This window comes from Sciurus vulgaris, assembly GCF_902686455.1.
Source record: "Sciurus vulgaris genome assembly, chromosome: 1".
NCBI classification, from domain to species: domain Eukaryota; kingdom Metazoa; phylum Chordata; class Mammalia; order Rodentia; family Sciuridae; genus Sciurus; species Sciurus vulgaris.
Genome location: NC_136461.1, coordinates 212,606,553 through 212,626,084, shown reverse-complemented (window position 1 = coordinate 212,626,084; position 19,532 = coordinate 212,606,553). Strand labels below are relative to the sequence as shown.

The 19,532-nt window shown below is 52.3% G+C and overlaps 3 protein-coding genes across 4 annotated transcripts; 2 read left to right on the top strand and 1 right to left on the bottom strand.

Annotated features, from left to right (window-relative positions):
- Nucleotides 1-11,677: 11,677 nt before the first annotated feature.
- Nucleotides 11,678-14,128, bottom strand: SLC52A2 (solute carrier family 52 member 2). 2 transcript variants are annotated; one of them, XM_079103553.1, is made up of 6 exons: nt 13,809-14,128; nt 13,462-13,698; nt 13,248-13,363; nt 12,484-12,857; nt 12,263-12,386; nt 11,678-12,168 (listed from the first exon to the last, which is right to left on the bottom strand). In XM_079103553.1, exons 2-6 carry the CDS (start codon nt 13,589-13,591, stop codon nt 11,956-11,958), a joined length of 957 nt encoding a protein of 318 aa, XP_078959679.1. In that variant the 5' UTR covers nt 13,592-13,698; nt 13,809-14,128; the 3' UTR covers nt 11,678-11,955. The 2 variants fall into 2 exon arrangements, with proteins under 2 accessions (XP_078959679.1, XP_078959678.1); XM_079103552.1 differs by having other exon boundaries at nt 12,484-13,363; nt 13,809-14,127.
- A 96-nt stretch (nt 14,129-14,224) lies between these two features.
- FBXL6 (F-box and leucine rich repeat protein 6) lies at nt 14,225-17,323 on the top strand. The gene is made up of 9 exons (XM_079103545.1): nt 14,225-14,748; nt 15,055-15,213; nt 15,339-15,402; nt 15,671-15,802; nt 15,877-15,984; nt 16,072-16,185; nt 16,235-16,484; nt 16,569-16,815; nt 17,091-17,323. Exons 1-9 carry the CDS (start codon nt 14,348-14,350, stop codon nt 17,239-17,241), a joined length of 1,626 nt encoding a protein of 541 aa, XP_078959671.1. The 5' UTR covers nt 14,225-14,347; the 3' UTR covers nt 17,242-17,323.
- A 237-nt stretch (nt 17,324-17,560) lies between these two features.
- TMEM249 (transmembrane protein 249) lies at nt 17,561-19,532 on the top strand. Its single transcript, XM_079126656.1, has 5 exons — nt 17,561-18,209; nt 18,451-18,545; nt 18,657-18,852; nt 18,996-19,081; nt 19,303-19,532. The coding sequence occupies exons 2-5, from the start codon at nt 18,492-18,494 to the stop codon at nt 19,489-19,491; spliced, it is 525 nt and encodes a 174-aa protein (XP_078982782.1). The 5' UTR covers nt 17,561-18,209; nt 18,451-18,491; the 3' UTR covers nt 19,492-19,532.

Sequence of the window (19,532 nt, the reverse complement as noted above, 5' to 3'; positions counted from 1 at the left end):
CAGAGATGCACACTGTGGAGGTCACTGCTCTGCTAGCAGTTTCCACAGAAGTCCCTGATTGGACCTCCCAAACCGCTGTTGCTTGCTAAGCAGAGACAGAAACACAAGACCCACAGTGTTGTGAACTTCTGAGTTCCTAGCCTTCCAGGAGGTCCCCTCCCACCCTCCTGCAAGGTCTGGTTTCCCAGGCCTCCGAAGGCTCCCTGGTGCTCTTTGGTAAGCCACTCTCAGCTGTATAAGCACGGCCAGTCACCCAGACCAGTGAGCAGCAGGCTGCCCTGCATAATGCTTGCTTCTAATCACAGGCTGGCAGAAGGATGGTCTCCAGCCCAAACACATGCTGAGTCCTGGATGTGTCCCCCAGGATCAGGTGTTGGAAACTGGATTCCCAAGCAGTGATATTGGGAGGATGTGTAAGAGGCGATTAGAACATGAGGTCTCTGCTGCTGTGGATAGACTAGGGCCAACACTGAGGCTGAGGTCAGCTTGCTGCCTCTCACCATGTGCTACCTTCTGCTGGGTTATGATGTGGACCCTCAATCTTGAACTTCCAGTTTCCAGAATGACGAACCAACAAATTCCTGTTCATCTTAAATTACCCAGTCTGAGTTGGGCACAATGGTGCATGCCTATAATTGCAGTGGCTTGGGAGACTGAGGCAGGAGGATCGCAAGTTCAAAGGCAGCTTTGGCAATGTACCGAGGCTCTGAGCAACTAAGCTAGAATTTGTCTCAAAAGAAGAAATGAAAAGGGCTGGGGCTCAGTAGTTAAGCACCCCTGGTTCAATCCTTAGTACCAAACAAACAAACAAAGAAACAAAACATTGACCAGAGAGCTTCCACATGCCCCTGCTCTTCCACTCTGCCCAGATGTGGCTGGTTTCCCTGTTGGCAGCCCCGCGCCCATTGCTGCTGTATGGTTCCAGGACTTTCCAGCCCACTCCTGTTTCCCCCAGTCCTAGGCAACCACTATTTTATTTTGCCCTCTTCAATATGCCTGTTCTGAGCACTTCACAGAGGGGCTGCCCGTGTGCAGCCTCTGTGGCTTGCTTGTCTCGCTGAGCTCCAGTTCTCAAGGATGTCCCTGTGCCAGGGCCTCACTCCTCCTGGTCGCTGATTGATGTTTTATTGTATGGATACATCACATTGTGTGTGTGTGTGTGTGTGTGGTGCTGCGTTTGAACCCAGGACCTTGGGTGGGCATGCAAGGCAAGCACTCTACCAATTGAGCTGTATCCCCAGCCCAATACATCACATTTTATTTGTCTGTTTATTAATTAATAGACATTTGGATTATTTCTACTGCTTGGTCACAACGAACAATGCTGCCGTGAACATTCATGTATACAAGTTTTTGTGTGACTGGGTGTGTTCATTTCACCTAGGAGTGGAATTCCTACACCTTATGATTACTCTATATTTAACATTTTGAGGAACTTCTAGACTGTCTCCCAAAGCAGATACCCTATGTTCAGTCCAACATCAATGCATAAGGGTTTCAATTTATCCTAGGATAGAGATGGATATGTCTTTTTTGGGGGGGATACTGGTTATTGAACCCAGAGATAATCTATAACTGAGCCACATCCCCAGCCCTTTTCAAGTTTTATTTTGAGACAGAATTTGGCTAAGTTGCTGAAGCTGGCCTTGATTTTGCAATCCTCCTGCCTCAGCCTCCTGAATCTCTGGGAACACAGATGTGTGCCACCCTGCCTGGCTTCTCCCAGGATATTTTTTATATCCAAAGCTACCTTGGATATTTCCCAGATATTTTTTCTTGCATTCATGCCCTGATATTCAGACACTTTTGTGGTTTCTTCTCATGCTCCCTGGCAATATAGACATTGGTAGAAGGTTCTAGCTCATCTCATGCTGCTATAGCAGGTACCACAAACTGGGTCATTTTTTTTTTTTTTTCTTTTTTGGTACGAGGGATTGAACCCAGAGGTGCTTAACCACTGACCCATATTCCCAGCCCTTTTTATATATATATTTTTTTATTTTGAGACAAAGTCTTGCTAAGTTGCTGAGGCTTGTTTTGAATTTGTGATCCTCCTGCCTCAGCCTCCCAAGATGCAGGCCTGTGCCACTGTGCCCGACTTAGTTTCACTCTTTTAAAAGATTGCTTTGAATCTACTGGGTCTCTTGCACTTTGCTGTGAATTTTTGGATCAGCTTGTTGATCTCTGCAGAACGACCAGCTCAGCCCCTCCAGCGCTGCTTGCTTCTGCAGGGCAGCTTGGGAGTGTTGCCATGTCAACAGCAGGACCCACAAGGAGGGCGTGTTCCCACCTCCTCAGGTCTTCTTCAAACTCTTTCACAATATTCTGTCGTTTTCAGAGTAAAGGTCTTGCACTTCTTTCATTAAATTTATTTCTTTTTAAACTTTTTTTGTAGTTATAGATGAACAGAATTCCTTTATTTTATTTATTTTTAATTTTGTACTAAGGATTGAACCCAGTGCCTCACACATGATAGGCGAGTTTACTGCCACTGAGCTACAGCCCCAGCTCCTCATTACATTTATTTCTAATTATTTAAATTTTGGGGGACCTAACTCAGGGCCTCAAACATGCTGGACAAGTGTGCTACCACTGGCTACATGCCCAGCCCCTATTTCTCAGTATTTTTTTTTATGTTCTTTTTTTTATTTATTTATTTTTATTGTAAACAAATGGGATACTTCTTGTTTCTGTTTGTACATGGAGTAGCAGCATACCATTTGCATATTAATACATTTACATAATGATGTTTGATTCATTCCGTTATTTTTTCCTTCCCCTCCACCCCTCCCACCTCTCTTTTCCCTCTATACAGTCCCTCCTTCCTCCATTCTTGCCCCCCTCCCACCCCCCATTACGTGTCATCACCCGCTTATCAGTGAGATCATTCGTCTTTTGGATTTTTGAGATTGGCTTATCTCACTTAACATGATATTCTCCAATTTCATCCATTTGCCTGCAAATGCCATAATTTTGTTATTCTTTATGGCTGAGTAATATTCCATTGTGTATGTGTATATATATATATACATATATATATATATATATACATATATATATATATATATATATATATACACATACATACATATATATATCCATTCATCAATTGAAGGGCATCTAGGTTGGTTCCACAGTCTGGCTATTGTGAATTGAGCAGCTATGAACACTGATGTGGCTGTATCTCTGTAGTATGCTGATTTTAAGTCCTTTGGGTATAGGCCAAGGAGTGGAATAGCTGGGTCAAATGGTAGATCCATTCCAAGTTTTCTAAGGAATCTCCACACTGCTTTCCAGAGTGGCTGTACTAATTTGCAGTCCCACCAGCAATGTATGAGTGTACCTTTTTCCCCACATCCTCTCCAACACCTATTGTTGCTTGTATTCTTGATGATCACCATTCTAATTGGGGTGAGATGGAATCTTAGGGTAGTTTTGATTTGCATTTCTCTTATTACTAAAGATGGCGAACATTTTTTCATATGTTTGTTGATTGCTTGTAGATCTTCTTCTGTGAAGTGTCTGTTCATATCCTTAGCCCATTTGTTGATTGGGTTATTTGTATTCTTGGTGTAGAGTTTTTTGAGTTCTTTATATATTCTGGAAATTAGTGCTCTGAAGTATGAGTGGCAAAGATATTCTCCCACTCTGTAGGCTCTATCTTTGCACTGCTGATAGTTTCCTTTTCTGAGAGAAAGCTATTTAGTTTGATTCTGTCCCAGTTATTGATTCTTGCTTTTATTTCTTGTGCTATGGGAGTCCTGTTAAGGAAGTCTGATCCTAAGCCAACAAGGTGAAGATTTGGACCTACTTTTTCTTCTATAAGACGCAGGGTCTCTGGTCTAATTTCAAGGTCCTTGATCCATTGTGAGTTGAGTTTTGTGCAGGGTGAGAGATAGGGGTTTAGTTTCATTCTGTTGCATATGGATTTCCAGTTTTCCCAGCACCATTTGTTGAAGAGGCTATCTTTTCTCCATTGCATATTTTTGGCACCTTTGTCTAGTATGAGAAAATTGTATTTATTTGGGTTTGTGTCCATGTCCTCTATTCTGTACCATTGATCTACCTGTCTATTTTGGTGCCAATACCATGCTGTTTTTGTTACTATTGCTTTGTAGTATAGTTGAAGTTCTGATATTGCGATACCCCCTGTTTCATTCTTCCTGCTAAGGATTGTTTTAGCTATTCTGGGTTTCTTATTCTTCCAGATAAATTTCACGATTGCTTGCTCTATTTCTGTAAGGTACATCATTGGGATTTTAACTGGAATTGCATTGAATCTGTATAGCACTTTTGTTAGTATGGCCATTTTGACAATATTAATTCTGCCTATCCAAGAACATGGGAGATCTTTCCATCTTCTAAGGTCTTCCTTAATTTCTTTCTTCAGTGTTTTGTAGTTTTCATCGTAGAGATCTTTTACCTCTTTGGTTAGATTGATTCCTAAGTATTTTATTTAATTTTTTTTTGAGGCTATTGCAAATGGAGTTGTTTATAAATGGAATTGCTTTCTTCATTTCATTTTCAGTTTGTTTACTGCTAGTATATAGAAATACGACTTGCCCTTGTACAGGTTCTTGTATCCTGCAACCTTGTTGGACTTATTAGATTAGATTTCTTTTGTGGGTTCCTTAGTATTTTCCATATGTGAGATCACATCATCTGTGAAGAGAGATGGTTTACTTCTTTCCAATCTAGATGCCTTTCACTTCTTTTCTTGCCTGCCTGCCTGGATGGGACCTCCTGTACAGTTGACTAAAAACAGCGTGGGCATTCCCGCCGAGGATGCTGGTGTTGGAGAGAGAGTTCTCTTCTGATCCTGGAGTGCTGAGTGACTTTGCCATGAAAAGGTGTAGATTTTCCTTTTTCTCTTCCCTTCCACCCCCCTCTCTTTTTAATAATGAGGCACTGTTCCTGGAGGTGCTGCAGTTCCAGGCTGGTGATAGAGTGGACAGAGCAAGCTCCTGATTTATCTCCCTGCTCCAAAAATCCATTTAACATATTGTCCTTGGAGGAGGACGCATCAGCTATGAAGCCAATGAGAAGAGACTCTGCACTTGACTTAGCCAGAAGGCCAGGAAGAGAATCTTTTTTTCTTTCTTATTTTTTTTTTTTTTTTTTTTAAGATTGGGCTGACGACCTTGCCCAGGCTGAACTGAGACTCCTGCACTCAAGCACCTCTGGCCTCAGCCCCCCTAGTTACTAGGACCAGAGGCAGGCCACTTCGGCTGGTGGGTGTTAAATTTTGTTTAACATTTTTTCTGAGTCTTTTTTTTTTTTTTTTTTTTTTTGGTGGTGCTGGAGATTGAACCCAGTGCCTTGTGCTTGTGAGGCAAGCACTCTACCAACTGAGCTATATCTCCAGCCCCCTTTTTTTGTGGGGGCGGGGGTCGGGGTACTGGGTATTGAACCCAGGGGCATTTAACCACTGAGACACATCCCCAGCCCTTTTATTTTTATTTTTTATTTTGAGACAAATTCTCACTAAGTTGCTTAGGGACTCACTAAATTGCTGAGGCTGGCTTTGAACTCACAATTCTCCTGCCTCAGCCTCCTGAGACACTGGGATTACCGATGTGTGTCACTATGCCCAGCCTGAGTCTACTGATATGTCGATTGATATGGTTTTTGTCCTTTTTTAGAATGGTGTATTGAATGATTCTCATATCTTAAGCCAATTTTGCATTCCTAGGATGATAACAGAGTTGAGATCAAACCTGACCTAAGATCTTACTGGAGATTGCCTGGCATCCTTGGCTGCTGTGTCTGCTGTATGTAAGAGGATTTCAAGCAAGATGTGAGACCTAGTCACAGTACAGCAGAGTCTACTAGAAGAGAAGGAAGAGGGTGAGCCCCCAGGGGCAGAGCCAGCGCTCTGGGAGGAGCCGCTGCTGACTCCTGGTCTGGTGGTGCTGGAGGCTCCTGGAGAGTCACTCAATCCCTGTGCCCCACCCTTGACTGACAGGACGTTCAGGTCAGTTTGAAAGTTCCTCCTGGCATGTTTTTACCTACAGGTAACTCAAAGTCATTTTGGTTTGTGTAAAGGTTACAGAGCTTCCACCAGGTTCGGCCCACATCAGGGTGTACTGTTCTGTTTTGAATTCGTGGAGGAGTTTTGGACCTATACTTCTCAGCCTAAGAAAGAACAACCCTGAAAATAACAAGCTCTTTGCTGTTCTTCCCTGGGTTGTAACATATCCTTATCTTTTTAAGTCACAGCTGGGTCAAAATGGCCTTGTGTGAGCAGCTTCAAAGAGAGACAAGCTGAGAGTTAGCAGTTAGCTCGGTCTGCAGAATTAACCCTTTAAATTTCACACCCCACTGCTGTTTTGCATCTGTGAGAGGGCTTCAAGCAAAGTCCCCCTTTGCTGGGGACTGAACCCAGGATCTACCACTGAGATCTACCATTGTATTGGGGCTCTCCCACTGAGTCACACCTCAGCTCTCTTTATTTTTTATTTGAGTTACCTAGGCTGGCCTTGAATTTGGGATCCTCCTGCCTCCACCTGCAGCTCTCTTGAGTGTGAACACAATGACGGTGCCCAAGGAACCATGGCTGGTTTTCCCCAAATCATTTCCCACCATGCCATATCAACAAACCATTGAACTGGTCCCTGAAGCTCTGTGACTGAACCTGGCACCATCACCTCCTAGGATGTCCTTATTTGATAGGAACTTTAGATAAATGAGGCAATTCTGAGTTGGATGAAGTCACTTCTGATCTGAATGACAGGGTTCCACCTGTCTTGCTGCTGCCCAGGACCACACTCCTGTCAGTGAGACCCCAGTAAATCCCAATCTACACAATCCTGGGTCTGTCTTCTTCCTTTTGTCTTGTGGAAACTTTCAACTAATTCTTTTACACTGGAACTCAATCCTTCCAAATTTATTGACATTTGTATTGTGGCTCGACATAAGTTTGTCCTGGGAATGTTCCATGTGCCCCTGAGCACAGGGCATATCTGGCATTGTTGGGTGAATTGTCCTGTGGACACTTATTAGGTCCAGTGCCCAAGAGTCCATTGACATTCAATGTAATCAATGATCTAAGAGGATCGCTTGGCATTCGCTGTTTTCTGTGTGTCTACCTCTTTTGTTCCTTCTGCACTTAATAGATGTTTCTAGTTTACTATTTTAGTCCCCCCACCTTTATTTTTCTAATGGTACAGAGGATGGAACCCAGTATTACTCTACCTCCAAGTTACATCCTTAGCCCTTTTCTTTTTGGGACAGGCCCTAATATCTAAACAACAAATAAGCAAAAAATTTAAAAAAGCAAAAATAATTAAAATAAGCAAAACATTTAAAAAAAAACAATATCGCATAGGGGTGATTGTAAAACTGTGTTGGTGGATTTATAGCACATACAATGCTATTTGTAACGAGGCGTGATTGTGCACACCTTTGATCCCAGCTACACATGACGCTGAGGCAGAAGGATGGCAAGTTTGAGGCCAACCTTGGCAACTTGCTGAGACCTGAAAGGAATGGGGAAGAGGCTCAGTGGTATAACATTTGCCTCCCATGTGTAAGGAGACCTCAGTTTGATCCCCAGCGCTACAAAAAAATTAAAAAATTTAAAAAGATTAAAAAGGTGTTCTATTTTATCCTCAGGAAATACCCTAAGAAAACAACTTCACAAAATACAGAAGAATATGGTGGGGAAGACCTCTAATCCCCATGACTCTGGAGGCAGAGGCAGAAGGATAGCAAATTTGAGGCCAGCTGGAATAATTTAGTGAGACCCTTTCTTGGAAAAATAAAAATAAAAAAAAGCACTGGGGATGGAGCTCAGTGGCAAAGCACTTGCCTAACATGCATGAGGCCCTGGGTTCTACCCCTAATACCACAAAATAAAGACAAGAATACTATTATGACGCTGTACAAATCAACAAGTCTTACTATTATCAAATATTCACTGTTCAAATTTCCAATTATCGGGGCTGGGGATATGGCTCAGTGGTAGAGTGCTTGCCTAGCATGCACAAGGCCCTGGGTTCAATTCCCAGCACCAAAAAAAATTTTTTTTCCAATTGCCTTGTAAATATCTCCATACAGGTTCATGTCCAGCTGGGTGAGCCTTATTTCTGTTTCTTCAGGCAGGGTATTAGTTGCTGTGCCTTTTTTTTTTTTTTTTTTAAGTAGTTTCCCCCACCCCAACCTCAACATGGTAAAATACATGTGATATGAAATTTGCTGTTTCAACCATTGTTGGTGTGCAGGTCCGCAGTACTAAACGTGATCACAGTGTCCTGAAGCCACTCTCTCTCTTCAGCCCATGACTCTTTCCATCATGCAGAACTGAAATTCTGAATCCAGGCAATACTGCCTTCCCATTTTCTCCATCATCCAGGCACCGGAAGACCACACTGCACTTTCTATGCAGTCGTTTCTGCTTTTGCAGTGCTGGGGATAGAACATATGCTAAGCAGGTACAGCGCCACGGGGCCACACTGGGCCATTCCCCACATGGCCCAAGTTTCCTTGGACTATCCACTTATGTGGGTCTACAGATTCCTTGAGTTCAAAAGGATGTGAGCCAGTTTGTCACAGCTGAGGGATTCAGAAAACCAGGCCCTCCCTGTTCCCTACTTGAAGCCTCTGGGTCAATGGCCCAGACCTTTGGACTATAGTCCTGGCCATCTAATCTTGCAGAGGGGTTAACCATTCTCTTGACATTGCCTCCCACACCCTGGGATCCCCTTTCCTGGGGCCCCTGGCTGACCTGCTGGGTACCTGACCCTCCCAGAACACCCAGAGTTGGGCCAGATGGGGAGGTGGGCAGGCCATTTCTCAGCTGAACCACCCTGACAGAGCCCCAGGTGGGTTTGCAAGAGAAGTCAAGGGGGCTCTTGCCAACTTGGCCGTCACCTGTTCTGAGTGTGGATGATCCTGCCAGGCCGCTCTTCCAAGCAGGTGACTCCCTGCTCAAGGTGGTGTCATGGGACCTGGCTCAAGGGCTCTCAGCTTGAATATCACATTTCTTGGTTTTTCTTTTTCTTTTCTTTTCTTTCTTTTGCAGTGCTGGGGATTGAACCCAGGGCCTTGTGCTTGCGATGCAAGCAATCTACCAACTGAGCTATACTCCAGCCCCAGTTTTTCTTAATAAAGAGCTACCATCTCTACCCCCACCAAGCAGGGGTTAGACAAGCTCAGCCCTCACGGGGCCTGCCTTGCCCACTGGATGTACTAGATCCAAGGTTTTCAGGCCAGGCAAGATGGGCAGTGGTCTGGGTTTCAGTTCCTGGGAGTGACCATCACAGGCAGCACTGAGGTCACCTGTGGGGACTGAAGTAAGAGTGATCTGAAGGCTGGAAAATTCAGGGAACTGGAGGAATTAAGTGTCTGGCGGGATGGAGATGAGAACACAGGAGAGGGGGGACTAGGTACTAGGAGAAGTCAGAAGATGGCAGTATGTGATTAGATGGAATTAGGTTCCTGAGAAAACTGGAGAACTTTGGAAATTAGCTGAGAATCCTGGAGATCCAAGTGCAAAGGGTCCTGGCGGCAGGCACAGTTGGCTCCAGGTGACCCCAGGATCTTGTCAGTGTCGTCCTACCTCTCAGTTCTGCTTGCCTCTACTGTGCCTCCATTTTCAGGTGGGCTCTTTGAATATTCTGAGTCATTCTTATGAAGATGACTGAACCCCCTAAGGCATACCTCACAGGGGTCTCACCACCAGTTCAATCAGTGGTCAGGAACATGGCTCACACATCCACCAAAGGAGCTGGAAATGCTGTGACGAACACCCACCAAACATGAGTGGTCTCCGAGCTCCCAGAAGCTAGAGCAAAGAAAACCCAGGTACCCCAAGTCAGTGGGCAGCAAGTTTTTCCATGATAGGGTCGGGTGTCTGGGGGACTGGTTCCCACTTTTGGCCATTCTCCGCACCATTTCCTGGCAACAAGGAAGCTGGGAGGTGCCTGTGAATTCCACCCAGTGGAGGGAACTCCTTCAAGGACCACCACTCTGCATCCCCTGTTCAGGGTCTCTCCACAGACACAAATTAAAGGTCACCATTGTCCCTTCACCCAGGTGTTGTCACACTGCAAGGGCATCAGAACTCTCAAGGGCTGGGGTTGTGGCTCAGTGGTAGAGCACGTGTGAAACTGTGGGTTTGATTCTTAGCAAACAAATTTATTTATAAAACAAATAAATGATAAAAAGGCATAAAAAAAAAAAAAAAAAAAAAAAAAAAAAACCCTCAGTCTCTCTGTCCAGAGAGCCACAGAACTGAAGGTCCTGCCTCAGTCACTCAATCAAAGCCATTTGAATCCTGCCCAGCACTCACAGGCTCAGTGTCAGGTACGATGGCCACACACACACCTGGGAATGGGGCAGCTTACAAGCTGGACCTTCTCTGGCTTTGAGAAACTGAGTGGACTCTTCTTGGTGGTGGGTGAGGCAACATGGGCCTTGTGTCCTGCCTTAGCTGCTGCCTTTCCTGTAGGGTTTCATCCACAGCCCCAGGTCCAGGTCTGAGACCCCCGTCCTGACCTAGACAGGCCCAGTGTGGGGGCTGTCCTGCCTCCTGAGGGATGCCATGGCTCGATGGGACCTTCTTGGCCTGGGCTTGTTCTCCTCCTGTCCTTGTTATTTGATCCTTGTCCCATTTCCTACAATAGGACCTGAAAGCCCTGGAGACCTCAGCACTATGGCTTCCTCAGGCAGCCTACCTCCAGAGCAGGGTGGTTGGGCTCATGGGCACCTGCCCCCTCTTTCAGGGACCATGTGTGTCTAGAGGGTCAGGCAGGGCCTTGCTCCTCTGGGGTCTGTAGGGCTGGCACACCCGGAACAACCTCACATGTGGCCACTGGGCAGAGGCTGCAGGAATGCTTCTGATCCTTGACCTGAGGCCAGGAAGGCCACAAGGAGCTGGGAGGTGGCCCCAAGCAGCCTTCAGTCCAGGGTAGACAGGTGAAGAGATCAGCGTGCTGGAAGGGAAGGAGAGCGTGGGACCTGGAGTCCTGCTGCACGGCCAACTCCACCCACCTGTCCTGGTCCCTCTGCCTCGCTTCTCCATTTACCAGCACAGGTGACTGTGGAAGTTCACCTGGACCTGCCACCCCACATCCTAATGTCAAACCCTGCAAAGGGAATCAATCCCAACTGCCCCTGACCCTCTGGTGGCTGTCTGAGCCACCCACCTAGAGGTTCCACCAGAAGTTGGTGGTTCAGGGTGGACAGATGATACTGTCAGGCTGAAGGACCAACATGGGTCAGAACCTTAAACCCTAGCTTTTCTAAGTTCCCCTCACTGAGCCCCTTCTAGAATGCCTGGACCCTGCAGCAAGATGCTGGCAACCAGTGGATAGGTGCTGCATTCCCAGGCCACAAGTAGGCAGCAGGGATTGCTACAGGTCACAGCCCGGTCCCACCTGGCCCTCATGCCTCAGAAATGCTTATGGAGCAGTGGCCCTGCTGTCAGGCAGACTCCACACTGCCCGAGTCCAGCAGCCCTTTGTCTGTATGGGCCCTGGGAGCTGGCATTCGCCTCCAGGGCAGTTCTAAACTATGTGGGGTGAAGTCCTGGGGTGACCCCAGCATCTTAGAGCAGCCTGATGGGATGCCAGCCCAGAAACTATGCCAGGCCCCTGTGGAAAAGTAGTCTGTACTGAACAGGCTGGGGAGAGGACTAGCCTCACAGGAAGAGGTGCTCATGGGATTAACAACTGTCCACTGGATAAAGATGCTTTATTGTGCAAATCCCATGAAGTTCCCAGGCCCAGGACCAAGCCTGCAGCCCCAACCTGTGCCTGGCTTCGGGCCTGCTCTTTGGTCCCCACCCTGGTATGAAGTGCCAGGGGCTCCTGTGGAGTGTGCAGGTGTCCATGAATGTGTCAGTGTTGGGTGGGAGACCTCCCTGGGCAGCAGGTGCTCAGGCACTGTGGCAGTCTCCAGGTGGAGACTGGTTTGGAGGTTGGCGGGTGTGTGGAGAGTCCCACCTGCCCAGGCTCAGGAACCACACTGGTCCACACAGTCTTTTCCACTGTGGAACACGTGATAGATGCTGGTGGGAGGGAACATGGCAACAGCACCGAGCAGGGAGCCCACCTGGATGGCCACACCAGCTGCTAGCAGTGCTGGCCGTCCCCAGCCGTGCAGCATGGAGCTGATCGCCACCTTGACATATGAAAACACACCTGCACACAGCACCCACGACAACACCTGAGAGGCAGATGACAGCAGCAGGCTGAGTGTGAGATGCCACTGTAATGGCGGGGCAAGGCCTTTCCCCACTTCATATGCCCATTGTACCTACCACAAGGACCACGCCTGCAGAGGTGCCCACTAGGGGTGGGCAGGGGCTCAGGATTGCCAGTGCCATCAGGTAGGCCCCAAAGAGTAAGCCCAGCAGAGAGAGACCACACAGCCCTGCCAGGGACCTGCCAGAGAGGGGCAGGAATTCAGGACTGGCTGAGCCAGGGCCTGGACCCTACCTCTATGTTCCCCCCTACCAAGAGGTTTGGGACCCATGTTCACCTGCATAGTATGCCCATGGCCAGGAAGCAGGCAAGGGGGTTGGCAGAGCTACCCAGCACCACAGCCAGGTGGTAGGCTAGGCGCCCATAGGGCAGACAGGAAAAGCTCTGCACTGCAGGCAGCACACCATTGGTCAGTGCGTTGGTGACAGCCAGCAGGCCCAGCAGGCAGGCACCCCGGGCTGAGAATAGCTGAGAGGTCTTGGGGTCTGGGCCAAGGGTGCCTGCTGCCTGACTTGGGGATTCCTGCAATGGTGACACCTCTTCTTCCTCTTCTTCCTCCTCCTCTGCTCCTGGTGTCCCCACCCGCAGGCCTGGCCCTGGGCCCCCTGCAGGTAGAGATGGTGGTGATGGAGGCAGCAGTAGCAGGAGACCCTGGAAGGCGGCAGCCGAAGTGATCAGGAGGGCAGTCAGTACCCAGAAGAATGTGCTGGCAGGAAAACGCTCAGGGAAGTTGATTGGGGGCCCAGGGGTGCCATTGGCGGGGGGAGGCAGACACTCAAGGCGGCCCACGCCCTGCACCAGGGCCAGTATGCAGGGCAGCAGAGCACTGAGGCCCTGACCCAGGAAGAAAGATCGCAAGAAAGGAGGTGGCAGGTGGCTCAGGAAGGGCAGGAAAGTGACATTAGAGGCACAGCAGGCCAATGCCAGCACCAATGCCAGTGTCAGGAAGGCCACCGAGTGGGGCTGCCCAGCCACTGGGGTCACATGATGCCACAGAGGGGCCAGTAGGGCTGTGCCCACCATACTCAGCCCCTGCACCACCTGGATGGGGACCCGCTCCCCCTTGCTGGGGGCTAGCCGCCTCCACAGCGTCACCACCAGTAGACCCAGGTTCCCCAGCGCCACAAGCACAGAAAGGTACGAGGGGAGGCTCCAACCTGCGGGGGAGGGGGAGGGAGGTCATGTCAGGGTCACGTGGCCGAAGTACCAAGAGCAGCCTGCCCACCACCCCAGGCTCAACCCCCCCCTCACTCACCCTCAGGGAGGTCTTTCACCACCACCGGCAGTTCCACCCAGATTCCGTTGACAGCAGCCCAGGAGCCCATGCCAAAGAGGGCTACCAGCAGGTGGGTTAGCACCAGACGGTCCAGCGGGGGTGCAGCCATTGGGCCAAATGAAGGCCCTCCTGGCCAGGGTGACGATCACAGTTCGTTTTTACCTACTTAGATCCCAAGACGCTTTGGCTCTTCTGAGAGCTGAAGACCCCTTCCAGCTGGAAGGAAAAAGGCAGGGGTGCGGGGCAGACCCAGAGTCAGAGGAGTCAGACTGCAAGTACAGGGCACCTGGACCGGCCACCGCGGGGCAGTCAGGGGCTACACATACCGCGGAGCCCTCTCGGAGACCAGGACACAGCGAGGCCGGCAAGCGGAGAAGCAGGAAGCCGGTCCACGGCGTGGGCAGGAAGAGGCCGAGGAAAGACGCTGACCCTGCTACTCACGGAGGACCAGTTCCCTGCGCTAACAGATCGCCACCGCCCTCTCCCCACTACCGCCCCTGCGCCGCGCACACCTTGGGCTGCTGCGACCAAGGGCTGCCGGCGAGGGCGTGGTCGGGGGCGTGGGTCCCGCGCTGTCAGCCCAGCGGCCGGCCTCCCAGCTCCGCGAGCACGCCGCCCCCGCCGGGAACGCGGCCCAGTTCCGGCGTGCAGGGCTAGTCGCAGACTGCTACGCCCGGTGCCGACCTGCGTCCCCAAGGCCCGGCCGCCCCGCGCCGCTCGCGGCGGAAGCCCCGCCCCGGAAGCCGAGTTCTGCCACAGGCGCCCGGCCGCTCCCGAGAGGAAGGCAGGGGTCGGGGGACCCCGCCCCTTCCGCTAGCCCCGCCCTTCCGCATCTCTGGGCGCCTTCGCCGCGCCTTCTGTGGCCATGGACGCTCGGCGAGCCAGGCGCAGAGCGTGGCGCAGAGCCCCGGGCCCGCGAATGACCGGGGCGCGGGCTCGCTCGGCCGAGGACTGGTGGTGGGATCGGCTGGCGCCCAGCGGCTCTGGGTACCACCTGCTACAGGCAGACAGCATGCTGCTTGTGCTGCCCGGCCCGGGGCCCGTCCGCGCCCGCGCGCACAGGCGCACCACCCGCCGCATTCAGCGGCCACTGCCCTTGGGCCCCGCCGCGACAGCCAAGCCCAGGGCCAGGCCCCGACCGGAGCCGACTCCTGTCCCTGAACAGGAGCCGGACCCGGGCTGGGGAGATCGCATTCCCTTGGAGGTTCTGGTGCAGATTTTCGGGTTGCTGGTGGCTGCCGATGGGCCCCTGCCGTTCCTCAGCAGGTACACTGCACCCCCGGCCCCGGCGCAGACTTGTAGTTGGATTTTGAGAGCGCATACACGAGTGTTTGGGCACTCATCCGGAGCGCAGGATTTCTCGGGGGATCCATTTGTAGCCCCAGAAGCCCGGCTTTGAGCTGGGGTGTCCGCTGCACCGCTAGTGCAGGAGCCTATCTGCCCCTCATAAGAAGCCAATCGCGGGGGTCTGGCGATATAACTCAGTGGTAGAGTGCAGTGCCCTAGGTTCAGTCCCCGTCAGCGGGCATCACCTGCGAGACTCCGGGCGCCCTCAGTGGTTTGTTTCCCCAGGGCTGCGCGCGTGTGCCGCCGCTGGCACCAGGCAGCTTCCCAGCCTGCCCTCTGGCATACGGTAACCCTGTCGCCCCCGCTGGCTGCCCGAGGTGTCAAGAGCAGCGTTAAGGCAGAGAAGAAGCTCCTGGCTTCCCTGGAGTGGCTCATGCCCAGTCGGTAAGGATTCCCCCTGGTCCTTACTCCCTTTCCTGCCTGTGCCTCCTGCACCCGTGTTGGGTAGAGAGGAAGCTGGCCAGGGCAGCATGGGAACCTAGTCCAATTGGGCCTCTGCTGTCACCCAGGTTTTCACAGCTCCAGAGACTGACCCTCATCCACTGGAAGTCTCAGGTGCACCCTGTGTTGAAGGTGAGAGCTGCCCTGCGTACCAGCTGTGTACTTGGAGGGAGTAGCCCAGTGCTGCCCCACAGGCATGTCTGCCTGCCTGCCTGGTTCGACTTTTCTGGTTGTCATCTCGGGCAGGGAGAGGCCAGAGGTAGGGCATCCAGGTAGGCCTGGCTTGGCAGAATGCAGGTCATAGCAGGGGCCTAGAGTGGGTTGGCATGGCCATCATGGTCTTTCCTGTGGACATTAGCCTGCCTTCCTCCGAACCCAGGTGGCCTCTATTTTTCTACAGCTGGTTAGTGAGTTCTGTCCTCGGCTCACCTTCCTCAAGCTTTCAGATTGCCACAGCGTGACTGCAGATGCTCTCATCATGCTAGCCAAAGCCTGCCACCAGCTCCACAGCCTGGACCTACAGCATTCCATGGTGAGCCCTGTGTCCCAAGGGGCCCTGAAGAAGCCTAGGGAGACGTGACAGGTACCTCTGTGCTGGGTCCCCAGGTGGAATCCACAGCTGTGGTGAGCTTTTTGGAGGAGGCTGGACCCCGAATGCGCAAACTGTGGTTGACCTACAGTTCCCAGACAACAGCCATCTTGGGTGCACTACTGGTAAGCTGGTGATGGGCAGGAGCAGAGCCAAATGCTGAATTGGGGACTGCCAGGCTGGTGACCCACTATACTCCCCCACCTCTGCAGGGCAGCTGCTGCCCCAAGCTCCAGGTCCTGGAGGTGAGCACTGGCATCAACCGCAACAACACTCCTCTGTTGCTGCCTGTTGAGGCTCTGCAGAAAGGCTGTCCCCAGCTGCAGGTACCTAATGTCTTGCTTCTTCCACCTGCCACCCCATCCCCACCTGCAGCCTGAGCCTTGTCCCCAGGTACTGCGGCTGCTGAACCTGATGTGGCTGCCCAAACCTTCTGGGCGAGGGACAGCTCTGGGACCAGGCTTTCCCACCCTTGAGGAACTCTGCCTTGCTAGCTCCACCTGCAACTTTGTGAGCAATGAGGTCCTGGGCCGTCTGCTCCATGGCTCCCCCAACTTGCGCCTGCTGGATCTTCGTGGCTGTGCCCGCATCACGCCTGCTGGTCTGCATGATCTACCATGTCAAGGTCAGCTGTCCTGAGTGGTGGCTGGGCAGGTGGATGTGGGGACCCATGCTTTTCCTGTGGCCCATGCCATTCCTGTCATCTCAGAGCTGGAGCAGCTGCACTTGGGCTTGTACGGCATGTCTGACCGGCTGACTCTAGCCAAGGAGGGCAGCTCTCTGTTGACCCAGAAGTGGCATCACACCCTGCGGGAACTGGACTTGAGTGGCCAGGGCTTCAGTGAAAAGGATCTGGAGCAAGCCTTAGCTGCCTTCTCTGACACCCGTGGAAGCTCACACCCTGCTCTGTACTCCCTCAACCTCAGGGGTACCCAGGTCACAGCAAACACAGTCAGGTCAGCACCCACTCCCCCAGTCCCTTGAGGCCAGTACTGCTTGTTGCTCAGAGCTGGTATGCTGCCTGGCTTAGTACCCCCAAAGTCTGGGAGGGAGTGAACATTTGCTAAGCCCCTGCTTGGGCTTGGCCTTAGGGACACTAAGGTGCTGGGCTTAGGCCTATATGCTGTGGGTGGCAGGCCAGGGTAGAGCACAGGCAGACAGGGATCCCTGGCTGGGCCCAGCTTTCTGGGCTTGTGTCTTCCTGGCAGTAGCTTACTTCCCCTGCCCACAGCTCTGTGATCAGTAGCTGCCCTGGCCTGCTGTACCTCAACCTGGAATCCTGCCGCTGCCTCCCCAGGGGCCTGAAGCGTGCCTACCGGGGCCTAGAGGAAGTCCGGTGGTGTCTGGAACAGCTACTCACCAGCCGACCCCCCTCCAGCTAGGTGGCTCCAGCCCTGCCCTGTACCCTTTCCCAGTTTGGGATGTTTAAACATTTTGTTACAATAAAACATTTTTAGGAACTCTGTATGTTCCTTGGGGTAGCCCCTTGTGTGAGGAACAGGATTATATCTGATGGAGCCACTGTAGGCTGCAACAGACAGGAGTCAGTATTGTGGGGAGTCCTCTAGAGCCTGCCTGGGCTGTACCTTTGCCTGGTCAAATTTTGGATTCAAATTTTGAACTGTTATGTGTCCTGGCCTCAAGACACTAAGTGAGCTGAGTGTGGTCATGCATGCCTGTTATCCCAGGGGCTGGGGAAGCTGAACATTGGAGCATTACAAGCTTAAAATCAGCCTCAGCAACTTAGTGAGACATTGTCTCAACAAATAAAAAGGGCTGGGGATGTGACTCAGTAGTTAAGCACCTCTGGTTTCAATCCCTGGTACAGAAAAAAAAAGGCACTAAGTGAGCTGTCCCTGGGTATGTCCAACTGACCACCCATCACTGAAGACTGAGTGACTGTACAGGGGTTGCCAATGTGGTGGACACTGGCCAGGAATACAGGGAACACGCCCACAAAGATGGGATGGTTAACAGAGCAGCCCCTTCTAGAACGTGCCCTAGAACTTCTAGAACTCCTGCTGCGTGGCTCAGATAGTACTGATACGTGGCTTGCTACCTTGCCCTAGAGCCGCCTGAGTACCTGCTCCTTCCTGGACCGCAGCCCTGGAGGCTTTGTTCTCCCGGGTATGAGCGTGACTGCGGGCAGTGGGCGATGGCAGCAGGCTGGCGCCCAGGCTGACCTCCTCCACCTGACAGGTTCCCAAGGGCCGGGCCAGTGGCCTGCCCACGACCTCTGCCGGAAGTCGCTTCCATCTCTGGGCCCTAGGATTTTTCTGCACAGAGCGCCACCTGGCCAAGCGCCTCAAGAACAACAGCTTTTACCCATTCACGCAGCAGCAGCCCGGTGGTGCGCGCGGGTGGGGTGGAGTCTGACCCGTGGACTGGGCGGGCCAGGGCTCGGGGGTGGGGCCCGCAGGTGTACCCGCCTGCGGCGTAGACACCTAGGGTGGGACATTTACCGCAGGCGCCCCTGAGCCCAGTGGATCCTTCCGGACCGAATCCCTGGCGCTGCCTGCCCCCCCCCCCCCCCCCACACACCATCCCCGTTTGCGGGCACGTTCTCATGCGCGTCGCTGCTCCACCTACAGTCTTCGTGCTTGAGTACTACCTGGACACGCTCTGGAAGGGAATGCTCCTCTTCGTAGTCTGCCTGGTCCTGGTCTGCTCGGACTTTGTGAGACAGGTCCGAGTCCTGGGCCCCACCCCCATGGCTTGCCTCCTCAGAGGGCCGGACCTAGTGACCTAGCGGCTCCTTGCACCCTGCAGCCTCTCATATGGCCCCCGGCGCCCACAGGTGGAAAAGCAGGAGACCTGGGGCTTCCCCGCCTACGGCATGGTCGTGGGCCTGTGGCTCATGATCTCATCGTTGCCGCGGCGCCGCTTGGTGCTGAACCACACGCGTGGCATGTACCACTTCTCCATCCAGGGCCGCACCGTGTGTCAGGGGTCCATGCACCTGGTCTACGTGCGCCTGGCGCTCAGCTCCGATGGTGACCTGGGACGGGCGGGCTCAGGGAGGGTGTGTGAGGGAGAGGGTAACCACCTGGGAGTGGGTGGGGGCAGGCAGGGACCTGCTGCCCTGCCCCGAGGCCCAGCCCTCAGAGACCCCATCTGAGTAGCTCCTGCTCCCCAGCCTACGGAAGGTGCTTCTTCCAGTTGGTCCTCTGCGGCCATAAGCTGGAACCATTGGTGCTGGTGCAGTTGTCGGAGCGCTACGAGGTGGGTTCTGCCCTAGACACAACTCCCTTCTTGGGACATAATGACACAGACCACGGTTTAGGGTCCTCGGATGCGGCATTTTGCCCGCAGAGGGTAAATATAGCTTGGTTCTCCACCTGGGCTTGTGCCTACAGCGGTTGGAAACGGGGAGAGCGAGGCTGGGGGGAAGGGTGGGGGCGTGTAAGGGGCGTGGCATCCGGGCCTCTTTGTACATCCCACAGCAAATGGAGTACCTGGGCCGTCACATCGCTCGGAAACTCAACATCAACTACTTTGACTACCTCGCCAGCTCCTACCGACACGTGGTCCGGCACTGGCCTCTGGGGGCCTCCTTTAGCCCAGGCATCGTGCTGCGCAAGAAACGCATCTACAGCAAGCCAAGCAGCTCTCAGTCCGACCTAGATGTGTAACCCTGTGGTCTGCCACCCACACCTCTGGTCCCGTTCCCTCC

Bases quoted from the DNA above. Each gene is read 5' to 3' on its own strand.
- SLC52A2 (XM_079103552.1), bottom strand. From the start codon at position 13,591: ATGGCTGCACCCCCGCTGGACCGTCTGGTGCTAACCCACCTGCTGGTA. The intron at 13,364-13,461 runs GTGAGTGAGGGG...CCTCCCCCGCAG, and splicing joins GGTGAAAGACCTCCCTGAGG to GTTGGAGCCTCCCCTCGTAC. The intron at 12,169-12,262 runs GTAGGTACAATG...TCTGCCTCTCAG, and splicing joins CTGCAGGCGTGGTCCTTGTG to GTGTTGTCGTGGGTGCTGTG.
- FBXL6 (XM_079103545.1), top strand. From the start codon at position 14,348: ATGGACGCTCGGCGAGCCAGGCGCAGAGCGTGGCGCAGAGCCCCGGGC. The intron at 14,749-15,054 runs GTACACTGCACC...TTGTTTCCCCAG, and splicing joins CCCCTGCCGTTCCTCAGCAG to GGCTGCGCGCGTGTGCCGCC. The intron at 15,214-15,338 runs GTAAGGATTCCC...GCTGTCACCCAG, and splicing joins GAGTGGCTCATGCCCAGTCG to GTTTTCACAGCTCCAGAGAC.
- TMEM249 (XM_079126656.1), top strand. From the start codon at position 18,492: ATGCTCCTCTTCGTAGTCTGCCTGGTCCTGGTCTGCTCGGACTTTGTG. The intron at 18,546-18,656 runs GTCCGAGTCCTG...CGGCGCCCACAG, and splicing joins GCTCGGACTTTGTGAGACAG to GTGGAAAAGCAGGAGACCTG. The intron at 19,082-19,302 runs GTGGGTTCTGCC...TACATCCCACAG, and splicing joins AGTTGTCGGAGCGCTACGAG to CAAATGGAGTACCTGGGCCG.